Source organism: Triturus cristatus, chromosome 12, assembly GCF_964204655.1.
Source record: "Triturus cristatus chromosome 12, aTriCri1.1, whole genome shotgun sequence".
NCBI lineage: Eukaryota > Metazoa > Chordata > Amphibia > Caudata > Salamandridae > Triturus > Triturus cristatus.
This window is the reverse complement of record NC_140595.1, coordinates 110956048-110970041: the sequence shown is the minus strand read 5'-3', so window position 1 is coordinate 110970041 and position 13994 is coordinate 110956048. Positions and strand designations below refer to the sequence as shown.

General features: G+C 48.1%; 1 protein-coding gene across 2 annotated transcripts in view; it reads right to left on the bottom strand.

Annotated features, from left to right (window-relative positions):
* The window catches only part of RAB13 (RAB13, member RAS oncogene family), a 56124-nt gene extending 42900 nt beyond the window's left edge, over positions 1 to 13224 (bottom strand). Inside the window, exon 1 of one of the 2 annotated variants that reach the window (XM_085639398.1) lies at positions 12996 to 13224. In XM_085639398.1, the coding sequence (XP_085495524.1) occupies positions 12996 to 13119 (124 nt within the window). In that variant the 5' untranslated portion in view covers positions 13120 to 13224. The remainder of the gene's footprint in view (positions 1 to 12995) is intronic. The other variant, XM_085639397.1, reaches the window with a different exon arrangement.
* Between the last annotated feature and the right edge of the window lie 770 nt (positions 13225 to 13994).

The window sequence follows — 13994 nt, the reverse complement described above, 5'->3', positions numbered from 1 at the left end:
GCATCCCTACGCAACTCCGACAGACAGCACCCCAGAAAGGCCACCTGGTTCACCACCGACCTGCAAGAATCCAGAAGCACCTGCAGACGCCTTGAGAAGAACTGGAGAAACAGCAAAACACCAGAAGATCACACCACCTAAAAGAACGCCATTACGGAACACCACCAACGCATCAGATCCACCAAAAGGACCTTCATCCAAAACAAGATCCTCGCCAACTCCAAGGAACTCTTCAGCGTCATCCAGGAATTCACCAAACCCCCCCAGCGAAACCATGGACATCACCCCATTCCAGGAACTCTGCAACAAGCTCGGATCCTACTTCCATCTAAAAATCAAGGGCCTCTACGACCACTAACGACCAGACACCTGCTTCCGAAACCACATGAAATGAAATGAAAAATTATATTTATATAGCGCGTAACTACCCGGAGGCCTCGCAGCGCTTTAATTGATCACTGTGGCGGGCCGCAGGGTGAGACCAACACGCTTTTGCGAACAGGTGGGTTTTCAAAGCCTTCCTAAATGCCAACCGGTTATTATTTTCTCTGAGAGCTAAGGGGAGGGAATTCCAGAGTCTCGCGGCGGTATGGGAGAAGGAACGGCCACCCCATCGGGCTTTGTTGATTTTTGTTGTAGTTGCTAGGTGCAGTGAACCAGAGCGAAGGGCTCTAGATGGAGCGTAAGGCATAACTAAGGGGAATAGAATGGCAGGGCCTGTACGATGGAAGGATTTGTGTACAATGCACATAGCCTTAAACTGAGCTCTGGCGGCCATTGGGAGCCAGTGCAGTTCTTTTAGAGCTTTCTTAGCTGACTGCCAACGGGGGATGTTAAATAGTAATCGAGCGGCATAGTTTTGTGTGATTTGAAGCCTATTGGTCACTGATGCCGGAGCACCTAGGTATAGAGCATTTCCATAGTCCAGGCGGGAGAGTATCAGGGCCTGAACCATGATTCTCCTCGCCTGGAAAGGAAGCAGAGGGAGGACTTTACGGAGCATTTTCATTAGACCGACGCACGTAGAGGCAGTTTTGGTAGCCTGGATCGAAAAGTCCAGCGCTTTATCGAGCCAGATTCCAAGGCTCTTTATCTGAGGTTTAGGAGGAGGAGGAGCACCGAGGCAAGTGGGCCAAATGGAAGCCAGCGTGGACGGGGGAGAGTTGCCCAATAACATAATCTCCGTCTTCTCCCCATTAAGTTTGAGACAGGAGGACTGCATCCACTTAGCAACGGCCTCTAGACAGAGGCCCAGGGTGTTGGACGACTCCTCGGTGTGGTCCAGAGAGACCACCAGTTGGGTGTCGTCCGCGTAGGTGACAATACGCACACCAAAAGACTGGACTATCTCCGCTAGAGGTCGCATATAGACATTAAAAAGGGTGGGGCTCAGGGACGAGCCCTGGGGAACCCATCCCCCTTCCCTCCCCAGCAACACCAGCCACCCCACCGTCTCCTCCTGGACCCCAGTCACCACCGAAAACACCACCTCGACCATGAAAGGCACCCATTCAGGGGCCCCCACGGACACCTGCCCACCGCACATCTACCACAGAGCCGCCATCGCTCCAGAACTACGACGCATCATCAGCACCACCTTCAAGACAGCACCTTTCTCAATGGCTGGAAACGCGTAGAAGTCAGACCCCCTACTCAAGAAACCCTCAGTAGACCCCACGGACCTCAAGAACTATCGAACCATCTCCCTCCTCCCCATCGCGGCCAAAGTCACCGTGAAGATCGTCAATGCCCAAGCATCATGGGACTGGTTTCGGGGTAACACCCCTCAGTTGGCAGGGTATGCCCAGATGTGTGTCCTTTGTTCACCTGCCATTGGATTCAAGCTAGCCTGGCTGATGAGGGGTGTTACCCGAAACTGGTCCAGTATGCTTGTTTCCGGTCCAGGGAAGACCTGACTTGGCAGTTCGGACTAGACTATTCCCACGGGGCACACTGTTAAGACTGATTTGCATATGGCTGGGTCTTGAACTGGGTGGCGAAGTGAGCTAAAGAATGATGATGGATTCAACCCAGATCTTGTGACTGGGGGTGAGTGTCTGAAAAGTTTCAGCACTCCATCCATCATCTCCTTGTGTTTGCACTGAGTTGGCAGGGTATGCGCAGATGTGGGTCCCTTACTCACTTTGCCACTGGATTCAAGCTAGCCTGGCTGATGAGGAGTGTTACCCCGAAACCGGTCCCAGGATGCTTGTTTACAGTCCAGGGAAGACCTGGTTTGGCAGTGCAGGCTGGACTGTTCCCATGAGGCACAGGGTCAAGACTGATATGCATATGGCTGGGTCTGAACTGGGGTGGCGAAGTGAGGTGGAGTGTCTGAAAAGTTTTAGTGCTCCATCCATCATCTTCTTGTGTTTGCTTTAATAAACCATTTAAGGCATTTGCAGTCCACGCATCCCCACCCACTGCTCCTGCAGTTGAGCCAGTACTGGAGAAGAGGGTACCAGTAGACTGTGCTGGTCTACTGTCTGGAGAGGATACCCATAGACATTGTTGGCTACTGTCTGGAGAGAAGCATTCCGGTCTACTGATGGGCAAGGGGCCCATCCCCATGCCCACCTAGGCCTTAGTTTCTCTGCTGAACAGACCAAATGTATCCATTCATACTAAACAAGGTGATCAATCTAAGGCATCCGTTCTTACTAAACAAGATGGTGGACATTCAGTCGATCGCAATGTGAGTTTGGCCCATGGTGTCAACTTAATCCACACACTACTTACCATATGAAAAAATACAACCATTGACAGCATTAATATTAACCTGACATATGGCTTCTTTTACTGGCACCTGCGGGTACGAGCCCAGAGAGTCTGGTTGTTACAAGGACTACGGCACCTTCGCCACGATACAGAGAGAAAAGTTACCAAATATACGCTAAGCAGTTGAGCTGTACGTGCTAAATATAGCTGTCAGAACCAACAGCTATATCAATCCACCGTCATAATCCCAATTGAAAACTAATATAAACTTGTCATACCTAGCACAGAAATTACACATCCTAGGATAAACACACGCTCCAGCTCCAAAGACGGGTTGGTGCTAGAAATCTCAATTTTCAAGAAGCAAAAATTCCTTCACCAGGGCAGTGATGTGAATCTGGAAAAAACACCCCTATGGCACATAAGATGGCCCTCTCATACGGCACCATTGAGAGGTGTGAAAGAACATTCATCTAAACGATAAAATGCCCCTTTAGGTGACCCGGCGCCTGTTTACACCATCTATGCAATCATGAAGACCACATCTGATTTACCCATTTTTATACGTGCATCTGCTACATTCTAGACTAAGGTTTCATGCAAACCTAAAAGTTTTACTATGCAAACTTCACTGTATACTTAAGTATTGCAGTTTCTAAGAAGAAAGTACCAAAAACCTGGGGGGAAACACACTACAAGTGTTCCAATCGTTATATATTATCCCACTTCAACTATATTATTTTTCTTGGAGTGATCCTGCTCATAAAATTCCAAAGCAATAAACAGGACAGAGTCTTCTCTGCGTTTAATCCTCAATTAGCCCAGGCAATGCGTGCCATTCTGCCATCAGAACTTCATCAGGGCAATTGATATTAGCCCTATCCTCTGGAACGTCTCCAAACACAAATATTCGAATTGTAGCAAATTTGTCATTTCTTTCAACCACTACACCTATGTTCGGAAATCCAGAGGTCCAACCCACCTTGGGGTTATGTATCGTCTGAGCTGTTCTCAACGTCATCACAGACTCCGGTCCATACTTGTATAGCAAAATGGAAGTCTCCCCATCCAATCAGAATAAACCATTCGGCATTTTTCATCACCCGCGACAGCTGAAACTGAATTCCACCTGCCTACCCAATTCCCGTTAAGATCCTTTAAATGAAACACAGGTTTGTTTGGAAATGGACATCCTGGTGGAATAAAATCTACGATTAAATGAAGAGAAGCTCCGTCCTGGGTATCCCATTGGAAGCTTATGAGAGGGATCGCTCCAAAGTAAACCATATCATCATCATCGGGCTGCCCTGGGGTGCCCCTTAATTGATCCCAGAGGAGGCGCCAGGCTCTGATAAAGAGAAGCATTATGCTGATGTATTGTTTCAAGAGGAAACAATGGGTATTGGTAAACCACTCTGTAATGGGCCACGACGAACACCTTTTGTCATTTACCAGCGGGGAGTGAGTGTCAAAAGGGAGGGACTCCAAATATTCCTTAAACCCACCCACTACTACTGATAATCACGCTCTGGATACTTTTACACTTTACTACGGCCCGGCCGACCAGAATAGTATGTTTGGCAAGTGTGTGATTGATTGCATTTTCAACAAGCATTGGCATAGCCAATAGGTCTCGCCTTTGGGACCTTATAAGTGTTTAGCCATGCAACAGTTGCATAACTAAACACTTATAAGGTCCCAAAAGCGAGACCTATTGGCTATGCCAATGCTTGTTTTAACTGCTTCAATCTATTGAAGCCTCACGGAGAACATCAAAGCGGCCGCGCCGCCGCGAAAGTGAAAGTAATCGCGGTAAAGCGCGACGCGCGCGCCCGCGCACGTGTACTGTACCTCTAGGCTGGCCTAGTAGCACTTTTTGGAGCCCTCTCAATAATCTCGCCAGACCAGCGCATGCGCTGGGTCAGGCGAGACCTAAAAAGGGTAACAGAACTTAACTGCAATATTTAAACATGTTATACATAATTAAACATTGCAAATTTATTAGAATAATAGTAAGTAATTCGGGGGGGGGGGGTGCAGTGATTTAAACATTTTTTTTTACAGGGGGGGAGCCTGGCTTTAAAAAGTTTGAAGACCACAGGATTAGAGGGACAAGGAACCCACCGTCTCCACCAGGTCAGAGAGGCAGGGATCCACCTGGTCTTGGCCACGCCAGACTTTGCTAACAAGAAAGCAGCATGGCTAGGGAATGGCCAGCTGTCCGTCAGACCAAACTAAGCTACATATATGAATAGGGAGGCCTTGGCCAGACCGATAAGGGGCCTGTAAGGCACAAAGACAAGGAATTCATGTCTTGGACAAACACTATCTCCGTTATCAGCAGCTTGTTGCAGTAATCAAGACATGTATCCGGTAGAGAAGTTAATAGTTCTTGTTTCCACAGAGTCCTTGTATCCAAGTTATTGGAGCCGCAGAGTTGTCGGAAAGAGTTTCTTTTTTTAATCAGGGCCACTGCGGCCGCTTCAGAAATATTTCTGGACCCAACAATCGTCATAACTGGCAGAAGTAAAGTTCCTGCATTCTTCTAAACCGAGTTTGCATCCTTGTACAAGTCAGGTCAGCTTTAAAATCACTCCTGTTTTAGGACTGAAGAGCCTTTTCGACTAGATGGGCAACATCTGAATAGTGCAGCTTTAAGAGTGTTTTAATTTAATTGCATCCAACCCCCAGCTTAATTTATGTCCTCCACCAACCCTGCAGAAACCCGCGAACTGGGGGGTGGGGGCACGGAAATTAATTTTTGCAACGGAGGAACAAAATTATGTTTAGAGTAAACTAAAATCTGTGGCAAGAAAAGGCGAATTGCTGTGGCCCCATCACACTATCAAACACATTGCTTATCTGTTATCTCTCACCTTCACACAAGCTTACTTGTAAATCCGGATGTTCTCACTGCTCACCAGTAGCTAAGTGCATTGCCCAGCTACCACCTCTCCCTCGCTTTTGCAACTCAGATCATGACAAAGGACCTTCTTTAAAGGCTGACAAAGTAGGACATCTGCCAAGAAGTGGCAGATGTAAAATCCACCATATTCTGAGTGCCGCTGACAGTAGTGCACGGTTATTACGGCTGACGGGATATCCGCCACTTTTTGGAGGATGTCCGGCATTCGCGAAACTTGACATGAAGCCCAAAGTCCTCCCCTCATATCTGTTCTGGGCATCTGAAATTCTGGATAGTAAATTGGATCCCACCAACTCTGCGTAGTCAACTTCCTACCTGCCCCGTTACTCCCTGGTTTACTAGCCACTTTTGCCTCGAGACCGAATATAGGTGGGCCCTGGTGTGAGCTTTTGTAGCTTCACTGCAGACTCAAGCTTCTGAACAATGGCCGAAGAGGTTCTTTTGGCACTTATTTAGGGACAGGACGCTGGAAAAGAGCTTCAGTCATGGGGCTGTGTTTTGGTGCCACCGGGTGTATTTTGTGGAGCCGTAATACATGCACAAAATGGCATGCATTCAGATTCCTGTAGGACATCCAAAGCTAGATGGCTGAATTCTGGAAATGCTAGTCTCTCATGCTCTGGACTTCTCCTGGTGCTTCTTGCTGGTACTGTGAGGTTGATGCCAAGAGAGCCGGGTCCTAGGCCTTCCTTCTGCTACCCAAAAGCACCTAAATGCAGACGGACATCAACTAGGGGAGCCCTATGGAGCTTTGCCCCATGGTCCATTCTGATGGCATGCAGTGCAAGTGCTAAGGTGGGACGCCCAAACCGCGACCTGCCCCATCAATGAAGCCAGGGAACAAATCTCAACCCGTGGACTACCTATTTGCAATTATCTTTACGGTCCTTCAGCTCCCTCATACCTTTAACAGCTAGCGCAAGAGGACGCATGAGGGGCATCCTTGTCGTCCTCCTTCAAAGAGCGTCTCCGTTTCATTGGAAACTCTCGACTTCCCGTCCACCCACAATCCCTTTTTTCGGCTCTTTTAAGTCAAGCCTCGAGTTCACCCTGAGCTTGTTACTATCACCTGTAGTAGAACCCCGACTCCATAATTCATGGAAAAGGATGACATACAAATCTGCTCCTAGAACTCTCTCAAAAATAAATGATACTTCCACTAAAGTATGGCACCGATTTTAAGTAAGGGCGTCTAGTTCCATTAAACACTAAAAATTAAAAAATGCCCTCTATGACCAGCCTGTGGGGCAATAGCAAAGATGGGGGGTATTTATAGTGCCATCTGAGCTCACCATTGGCTTACTCGATTCCAGCCATTCCAGTCTATCAGAGGCATAGGCTTGTCTATGAACTTATGTATACCTCTCTAGGCCAGCCCGCTTCTACACATCCCTTGTTCTGAAGGAGTAGTGTGTTACGGTTGAAATATCACACCTGTTGACCATGGTGAAACTAACACCACTGCCTGAAATCTTGTATGTGTGGGGCACATCTCTGATAACTTGGCCCAAGTTTCTTGCAGCTGTTTCGTTCCTGGTTAACAGGCAGTGTACAGTTACTGGGAACCAAGCACTGCATTGTTGTGGAAAGACGCGTCGAGTAGCAGTACCCAGCTGGAAGGAAAACTGTGATCTGTCAATGGGGTCACTGATGGCACAGAAGGAGAAGAGCACTTTGGAGTACAGGACGTCCCCGGCCAATGACAAAGTCTGACCACACCATCCTGGTCCACAGTGATGACACACACCAGGACATCTGGGGGTGTGGGTAGCACCATCCAACCACACACGGGCCTGGTCCACACTGATTACCTGTACAGGCCCAAGTACTTCTTGAGAATGCTCCACCCAACCATCCAGCCTAGTCCAGAGTGACAAGAAGTACTACAACCTGTAAGGATATAGGGTGCTCCACCCAAATGGCCCAGCCTGGTCCACGATTATGAGAAATACTAGGGCCTGTAGGGGAAGGGTTAGCCCCACACAGCCACTCCAGCCGGGCCACATCAAGAGGAAATACTGTGGCCCAGAAGGGTTTGGGTAGCTCCACCCAAACACACCACAATTGCACACATCAAGGAGAAATACTGGGGGCTCTTGGAGAGGGATGGGGCACCCAAAAGTAACAGAATGGGCCACACAAAGTAAATATGCTAGGACATGTAGGCCTGGGGATAGTTTCATCTAAACACAAAAGCCTGGTCCACACCGAGGGGAAATACTGGGGTCCTCAGGCATAGAGGTAGATCCATACAGCTTCACCAGCCTGGTGCACAACGATGAGAAGTACTATGGCCTGTAATGGGATGGGGGGGGGGGGGGGGGTCAGTTCCCCCAAACCCACACCAGTCTGATCCTCACCAAGGAGAAATAGTGGCGGCAGGTCTGCACAACAAAACCAGCCTGGGCTACACTGAAGAGAAATACTTGACACTGTTGGGCGGGGATAGCTCCACCAACCACACCACCCTGGCAAGCCCTGAAGAGAAGCACTGGAGCGGAGTGCGAGGACAGCTCCACTCAACTACATCTGCCTAGTCCACACTAATGCCCAACCATTAACAAACCAACTAAGCAGCGTACAACGTTGATGAGCACCTACCTCCCTGCGGCTTGGCACTACGGATTCCAAAGAGCTTTTTGTGCTTACAACAAGAGGAAATGTTTGTGTTCAGTTTTCCCTGGATATCACATGAAAAGTTTGTTTGAATCTTGAAATAAAGTTTTGGTCGCTGAGCCTCTTCGCCACTTGTTCCTGCTTCCCCGTTCGGTGAGGACCTTTCGAACCAAGGACATCAGGACCCTTCATTAAAAGAACTAGCAAGCTATTGGATCATGCAGTTTGCCTTACACGCCTGAATACCACTGTCAGACCTAGCCTTTTATCCATTCTAAGTACCGGTTTTTATGTAAATGAGTAATTTTTACTAGCATTTAGCAATTTGAATATTTCAACTTCAATTTTGATGTTTAGGTCTGGTGTTAGCAAAGGCTTTTTGATTTCACTAAAATTAAGTGTATAGCATTCTTACTTATAGGAGCTTTCAGCCAGCTCAAAACATCCATTGGTCTATTGTATCAATTCACATTTTCTTCCCACCACTATATCACATGGTCAGTGGGTAAGCCCACTTCTGCAATGGGCTTACATCACTGTGAGCGATAACCTTGGATTCTTTCACAAGGAGCACATATAAACAAAGTGCCAGTCACCACTATGACAATGTGTGTTTTTGAGACCAAAACAATATTTTTACCATCAGCTATTCGGTTTTTTTTATATTCAGGAGAACCTGGTGGAGTCCCTAACAATTAAGTTTTGCAACAACAATGACCAAAGAAAACAAGCACTCGCAAAACAATAGGTCTCGCCTATGCGAGTTCTATTGGCATTGTCAAGTTTTTTTTTGTCATGTTGAGCAGCATGGCTACAAAGTTTTAAAAAAATTGCACTGACATGGTCAACACTTTTGTTTTTACTTCCAGCTATGCTGCACAGGAGCTGTGCTGCTCTGCAACATGGCTAAAAAACACATTGATAAAGTCAAATGGCTCTCGCTGGACGCGGCGAGCAACAACCAGTGGGGCAAGCAAGGACACGGGAGGTGGGAAGGGGGAACAGAGCAAGCCAAAACCAGGGAGCAGGGATGGTGAAGTAACAACAGTAGACAAAGAACGGCACCCGAGGGGCGATGGGGAACAAGCAACAATAAAGACAACAGTGGGGAGAAGGGAAAGAAAATTGAAGAAATTCTCACAAACAGCGCATGCGCTGTTTCAGAAGAGACTTATGTTTTTTTTTGTTTTAAGTACATCGGTCCCAGCTCCAGGACAGTAAAAGAAGCAATCATTACTTGGTCCATGACCCATGGAAGTGAGAAATAAGTGAAGAGAAAGTGAAACTAGCATGCGCTGACCAATCGCGGGCCAGCAAATAAAAGTAACAATAAAGCCTATGAATGGAAATCAATGGGCTGGCTCTAAGCCCCTTTTAGTTAACAAACTGTCTTGCATGCGACAAAACATGTGCTGTCTCAGGCGAGGCCTGACAAAGCCAAGAGGCTGGCAGCCAACGCTAGACCTTTTGGCTTTACCAATGCTTTTTTCTTTCACATACAACTGATGCTCTAATTTCCCTCCTTGATTAAAAAAATGTTAATGCTTGGTCCCAAGCTCCCACGAGAAGGCAACCCTTTTTTGGTGAAAAGGGGGGTTTTCTGTAAATCAGATGTGGCAAATCTAAACTGGAACTTGGTAACAAACTCAGCACGGCAGTCCTAAACGTTTCCCAAGACCAGTGTCGCTGGCAGGCAGCCTTATGGTACCTCTATTACAAGTCATCCTCCAACCTTACAGGCGACATATGGATCGAACCAACATTTGGGTGTTGACGTAATACAGCAACCACTTTTCGGTCATTGCGGAGCACAATGCAGTAATATCAAGTTTTGTATTGCTGGATAAATTTGGGAGGCAATGTGGTACAAGAAAAAGTGAGTAGGGTCGTGTAAGGTCATTGTGGCAACTCTGCCAAATACGATAACCAATTCATTTCTGAATGAGGATATTAATAAGAGAAATTGTGATGAAAGTTTTGGAAAGTGTGGGCTAGAACATCTTACATGTTAGTATTTTAGAAACACGACTCTCACTACATCAGCCAATGACAAGCTACACATGACTTGTGAAGAGTCCAATGGCACAGGGCAGTACCATGATCATAAGCCATTTGCCAACCTTGCATGGTATGCGCAAAAACACAAATAAAATCCGCACACATCACCCATGACACATGCACTTGCAAAAATGGTGATACACCATTATCCAACCACCCCTGGAAAGATTCCATGCCTCAAATGGGCTGTATCAACTCATTTACCACCAGCCTTACTGGGTGGACATGGACTGTACCAACTTCACAGCACTCCTGCTAACATTGAAAGCGTCACTTAAAGTAGAATGTCACTAGGTACACAACCAAGATGCACAGAGAATCACACATACTTCACAAGCAGCCATCTTAAATTAAGTAAAGTTATATAAAAACATAATCGTGGCATCTTCTGATCCATCGGGGGAGGGTTGTGAAATCTGTACACACAAGAAAACAAGCTCTACCACGAAGGTGGCCGCACGCCAGACTAAGTGTGCTATAAGAGATTCTATTGGTGGACCAGAGGCAATTTTATTCCACGTTTCAATTACACTGTTTACTGATACATAGCAAACAACTTCAATGTCAGGCTAAGTGAACTATATGCGGAAAGATGTGAGGAACATCCGGTGGAATTGTCATAGGAAATATAGATTTCCCCCATGAAAATCGACACCACTCTGCTATGTTCTGCAGCCCTTTATCTAGAAATGTCCTCACATAATCACCATTTTTCGTAAAAGAATGTCCGTTGAATTGTTTGAAGCAAGAGTTAAGAATAATATTACATTCCAGGGCAGTGTCACTTTAAATAGACTTTTATCAAACAAAACTATCTCAGGAGGCGCATACAGTTGAGTCATTGCCGGCCACCGGTTTATTTCCTGGGTTTATAATAATCTCAAAAATAAAAATAGCAAGATTCTGTGGAAAAAAGGCTAGGCTGAATTACTCGAATCTGTAGGACTGCAAAATGAAAGCAGTTGGGCAACTTCAGCCTCTCCAGTGTCTCTCGACCAACAACACATAGCACGCTGGAACCAGGACCTTATCAAAGAAAAGTGAACGGACAAGGCCTGCTCTTGCTGGCTGAAAATACCAGAACGGGGGAAATCACATCAGAAATGGGTCAACTTAAAATATAAGCGGTCTGCAGAAAAAGAAAATGTCTAAAACTGCCAACAATCACAGACGCTGTTTGCCCTGTTGGTGCTAGTGTGGGACAGTGAGAGAAAAGATGCTCCAATGGTGGTTAAATAACAGTTTTAATAATAGCAGACAAAGCTTCCTCGGCTAATCCAGGCTTTCATTTGCCTGCAGAAGGTAGCCTTAAAAGCCCTAGTTGGTTTGCAACTCAGTCCTTACATTTATGCAGCTCAGAACCCCACTAGCCTGGGGGACACAACGTGCACAGCCTCGAAAGGGGGGTCGATCAGATGTACACACATGACACTACTGCGTGTGCCTCAATGTGGAAATATTTAACATCTCCGGGGGTGGGATGGGGGGGCAGGAGGATTGCAGGGCTGCTCTGCTCAGTGAAGGGGGAAGTCTCCCTCGTGGGAGCCAGTGACTCATTAATGGAAGAAGTTTCCTTCTCGGATTTCCAGCATTGGCTCACCCCGGCCAGAAAGGGAATACTGTACAAGTATGCACACTGTGTAGCATTTACACTCAAATAACCATAGGCGCCTGTAGCTAGCGGGCTATTGTGTGCTTTGTATGTTTTTGTGTTGTTTTCATTGTTCAGTGTGTTCTTTTCTCTACTAGCTGATGATTTTTGTTTTTAGAGTTGCTTTCCTTGTTGTGTCCCACACTTAAATAGGGTTGGAAGCAGAGTTCATGTGTTTCCCAGACCTATGCATAAGTAGCTCATATGCTCTAGGGTTTTAACTCGCATTCTGCGATTTGCTGGCCTGTTTATCCCATTAGGAAATGAGGAATACAAAATACAAAGATAAATCGAGGAATGGATGAGCTACGCATGCAGGGGCCCGGAAAACTTGAGCTAAGTGTAAACCTATAAGAAATGTACACGGGTTAATAAAAAAAAAAAAAAACATTTTCAGTTATCCTGTGACTTTTGTAGTTTGTCACCCAAAGTTTGGCTACCAAAATCACAACGGCGATTTGTGTTTTGCTGTCTTGGACGGCTGGGAGCATGAAGGGGGGAGAAGGGGTATTGAGAGTACAGTGCAAAGAAGGGGTTAAAATGGGTAAAGTTTGGGTAAGGCCTGGGGAATTCGGGAGGGGATGCAATGGCAGGGGGGATGCAATGGGTGGGGCGGGGGACCGCAGCGTGGTACTGTGTATAGAGGAGAGATGCACTGGGAAGGGGGGGGGGGGGGATGGCAGAAATGAGGTAGAAACCGAGGCAACATAGAGAGCGCCAGGGTGCACACCGGGGGAGTCTTCTAGGCGCTGTCCAAGAGCATAGCGTCATCAATAGGAAGGGAGCAGAGTGCGCAATAGTTCATACAAAGTTCTAGCATCCTGCCTGTGGTGAAAGAGGCGCTTGTGCGTTTACAGACCCACGACACAGACCACTTCACTCTCCACGGAGAGATCCGCACCGGCCGTGACCCGACGCCTGAGGGGCCAGCAGGAGTGTGGACCATCTCCCCCCAAGGGACGGCCCCCCACCAACCCTCCCGCCGGTGGTAGAGTTGAGGGTGTCGGTGTTCCCCCGGCCCCTCACCTATGGTGGAGATGTAGGTGCTGTTGAAGTTGTCTTCGGCGAAGCGGATGATGAGGCAGGTCTTGCCCACCCCGCTGTCCCCGATCAGCAGCAGCTTGAAGAGGTGATCGTACGCCTTCGCCATCTTACAGCGGGGAGAGCGCAGTACTGAGGTGGGAGGAGCTACATGGAAGAGGAGGCGGACACGGGGGGCGTGCTGAGCCAGGGCGAGGCGGGGCACCCAGGAGAGGCCCAGGGAAGTGACGCCCCCCGGAGGGGAGGTCCACCGTCTGAGGAGGGCAGGCCAAGCTGCCTCTCAGGCCCAGGGAGGCGACACCCCCTGAGGAGAGAGCCACCCCACGAGGAGGAGGCACGGAGGCCAGAGAGGCGACAACCCCCTGAGGCAGGGGGATAGAATGGGGCAGGGTCACAACAAGAGGGATAGATCCCCAAGGAGGGAGCCGCCCTCTCAGGAGGGAGGGACATGGAGGTCAGCCACCCCCACGAGAACTGAGGCCCACGGAGACACGCAGGGCCCAACTTTGAGAGACCTGGAGGCGTGCACCGAGAGGAGGCGTCCAAAGAGAGGAGGCGGGGACAAGAGAGCGCTGCATGTGAGAGAGCCAAGGTGGGAACAGGGAGGGCCCAACCCGCGAGGAGGCGGGAACAGGAACGAGGAGGCGGGAACAGGAGAGGAGTGCCATCTCCTGAGAGGGTGGAATAGGCCCTGGGAAGGCCAAACCACAGGGTGGAGGAGGCCAGAGGAGTGCCATCTCCTGAGAGGGTGGAGCAGGCCCTGGAGGGGCAAACCACAGGGGTGGAGGAGGCCAGAGGAGTGCCATCTCCTGAGAGGGTGGAATAGGCCCTGGGAAGGCCAAACCACAGGGTGGAGGAGGCCAGAGGAGTGCCATCTCTAGGATAGGAGAATAACATCTGAAAACAAGTATTGACAATGCTGATAGGTCTGGCTGAATAATGCACTGTTAAGTAAGACCTAAAAATCCATGTACGTTAATGACT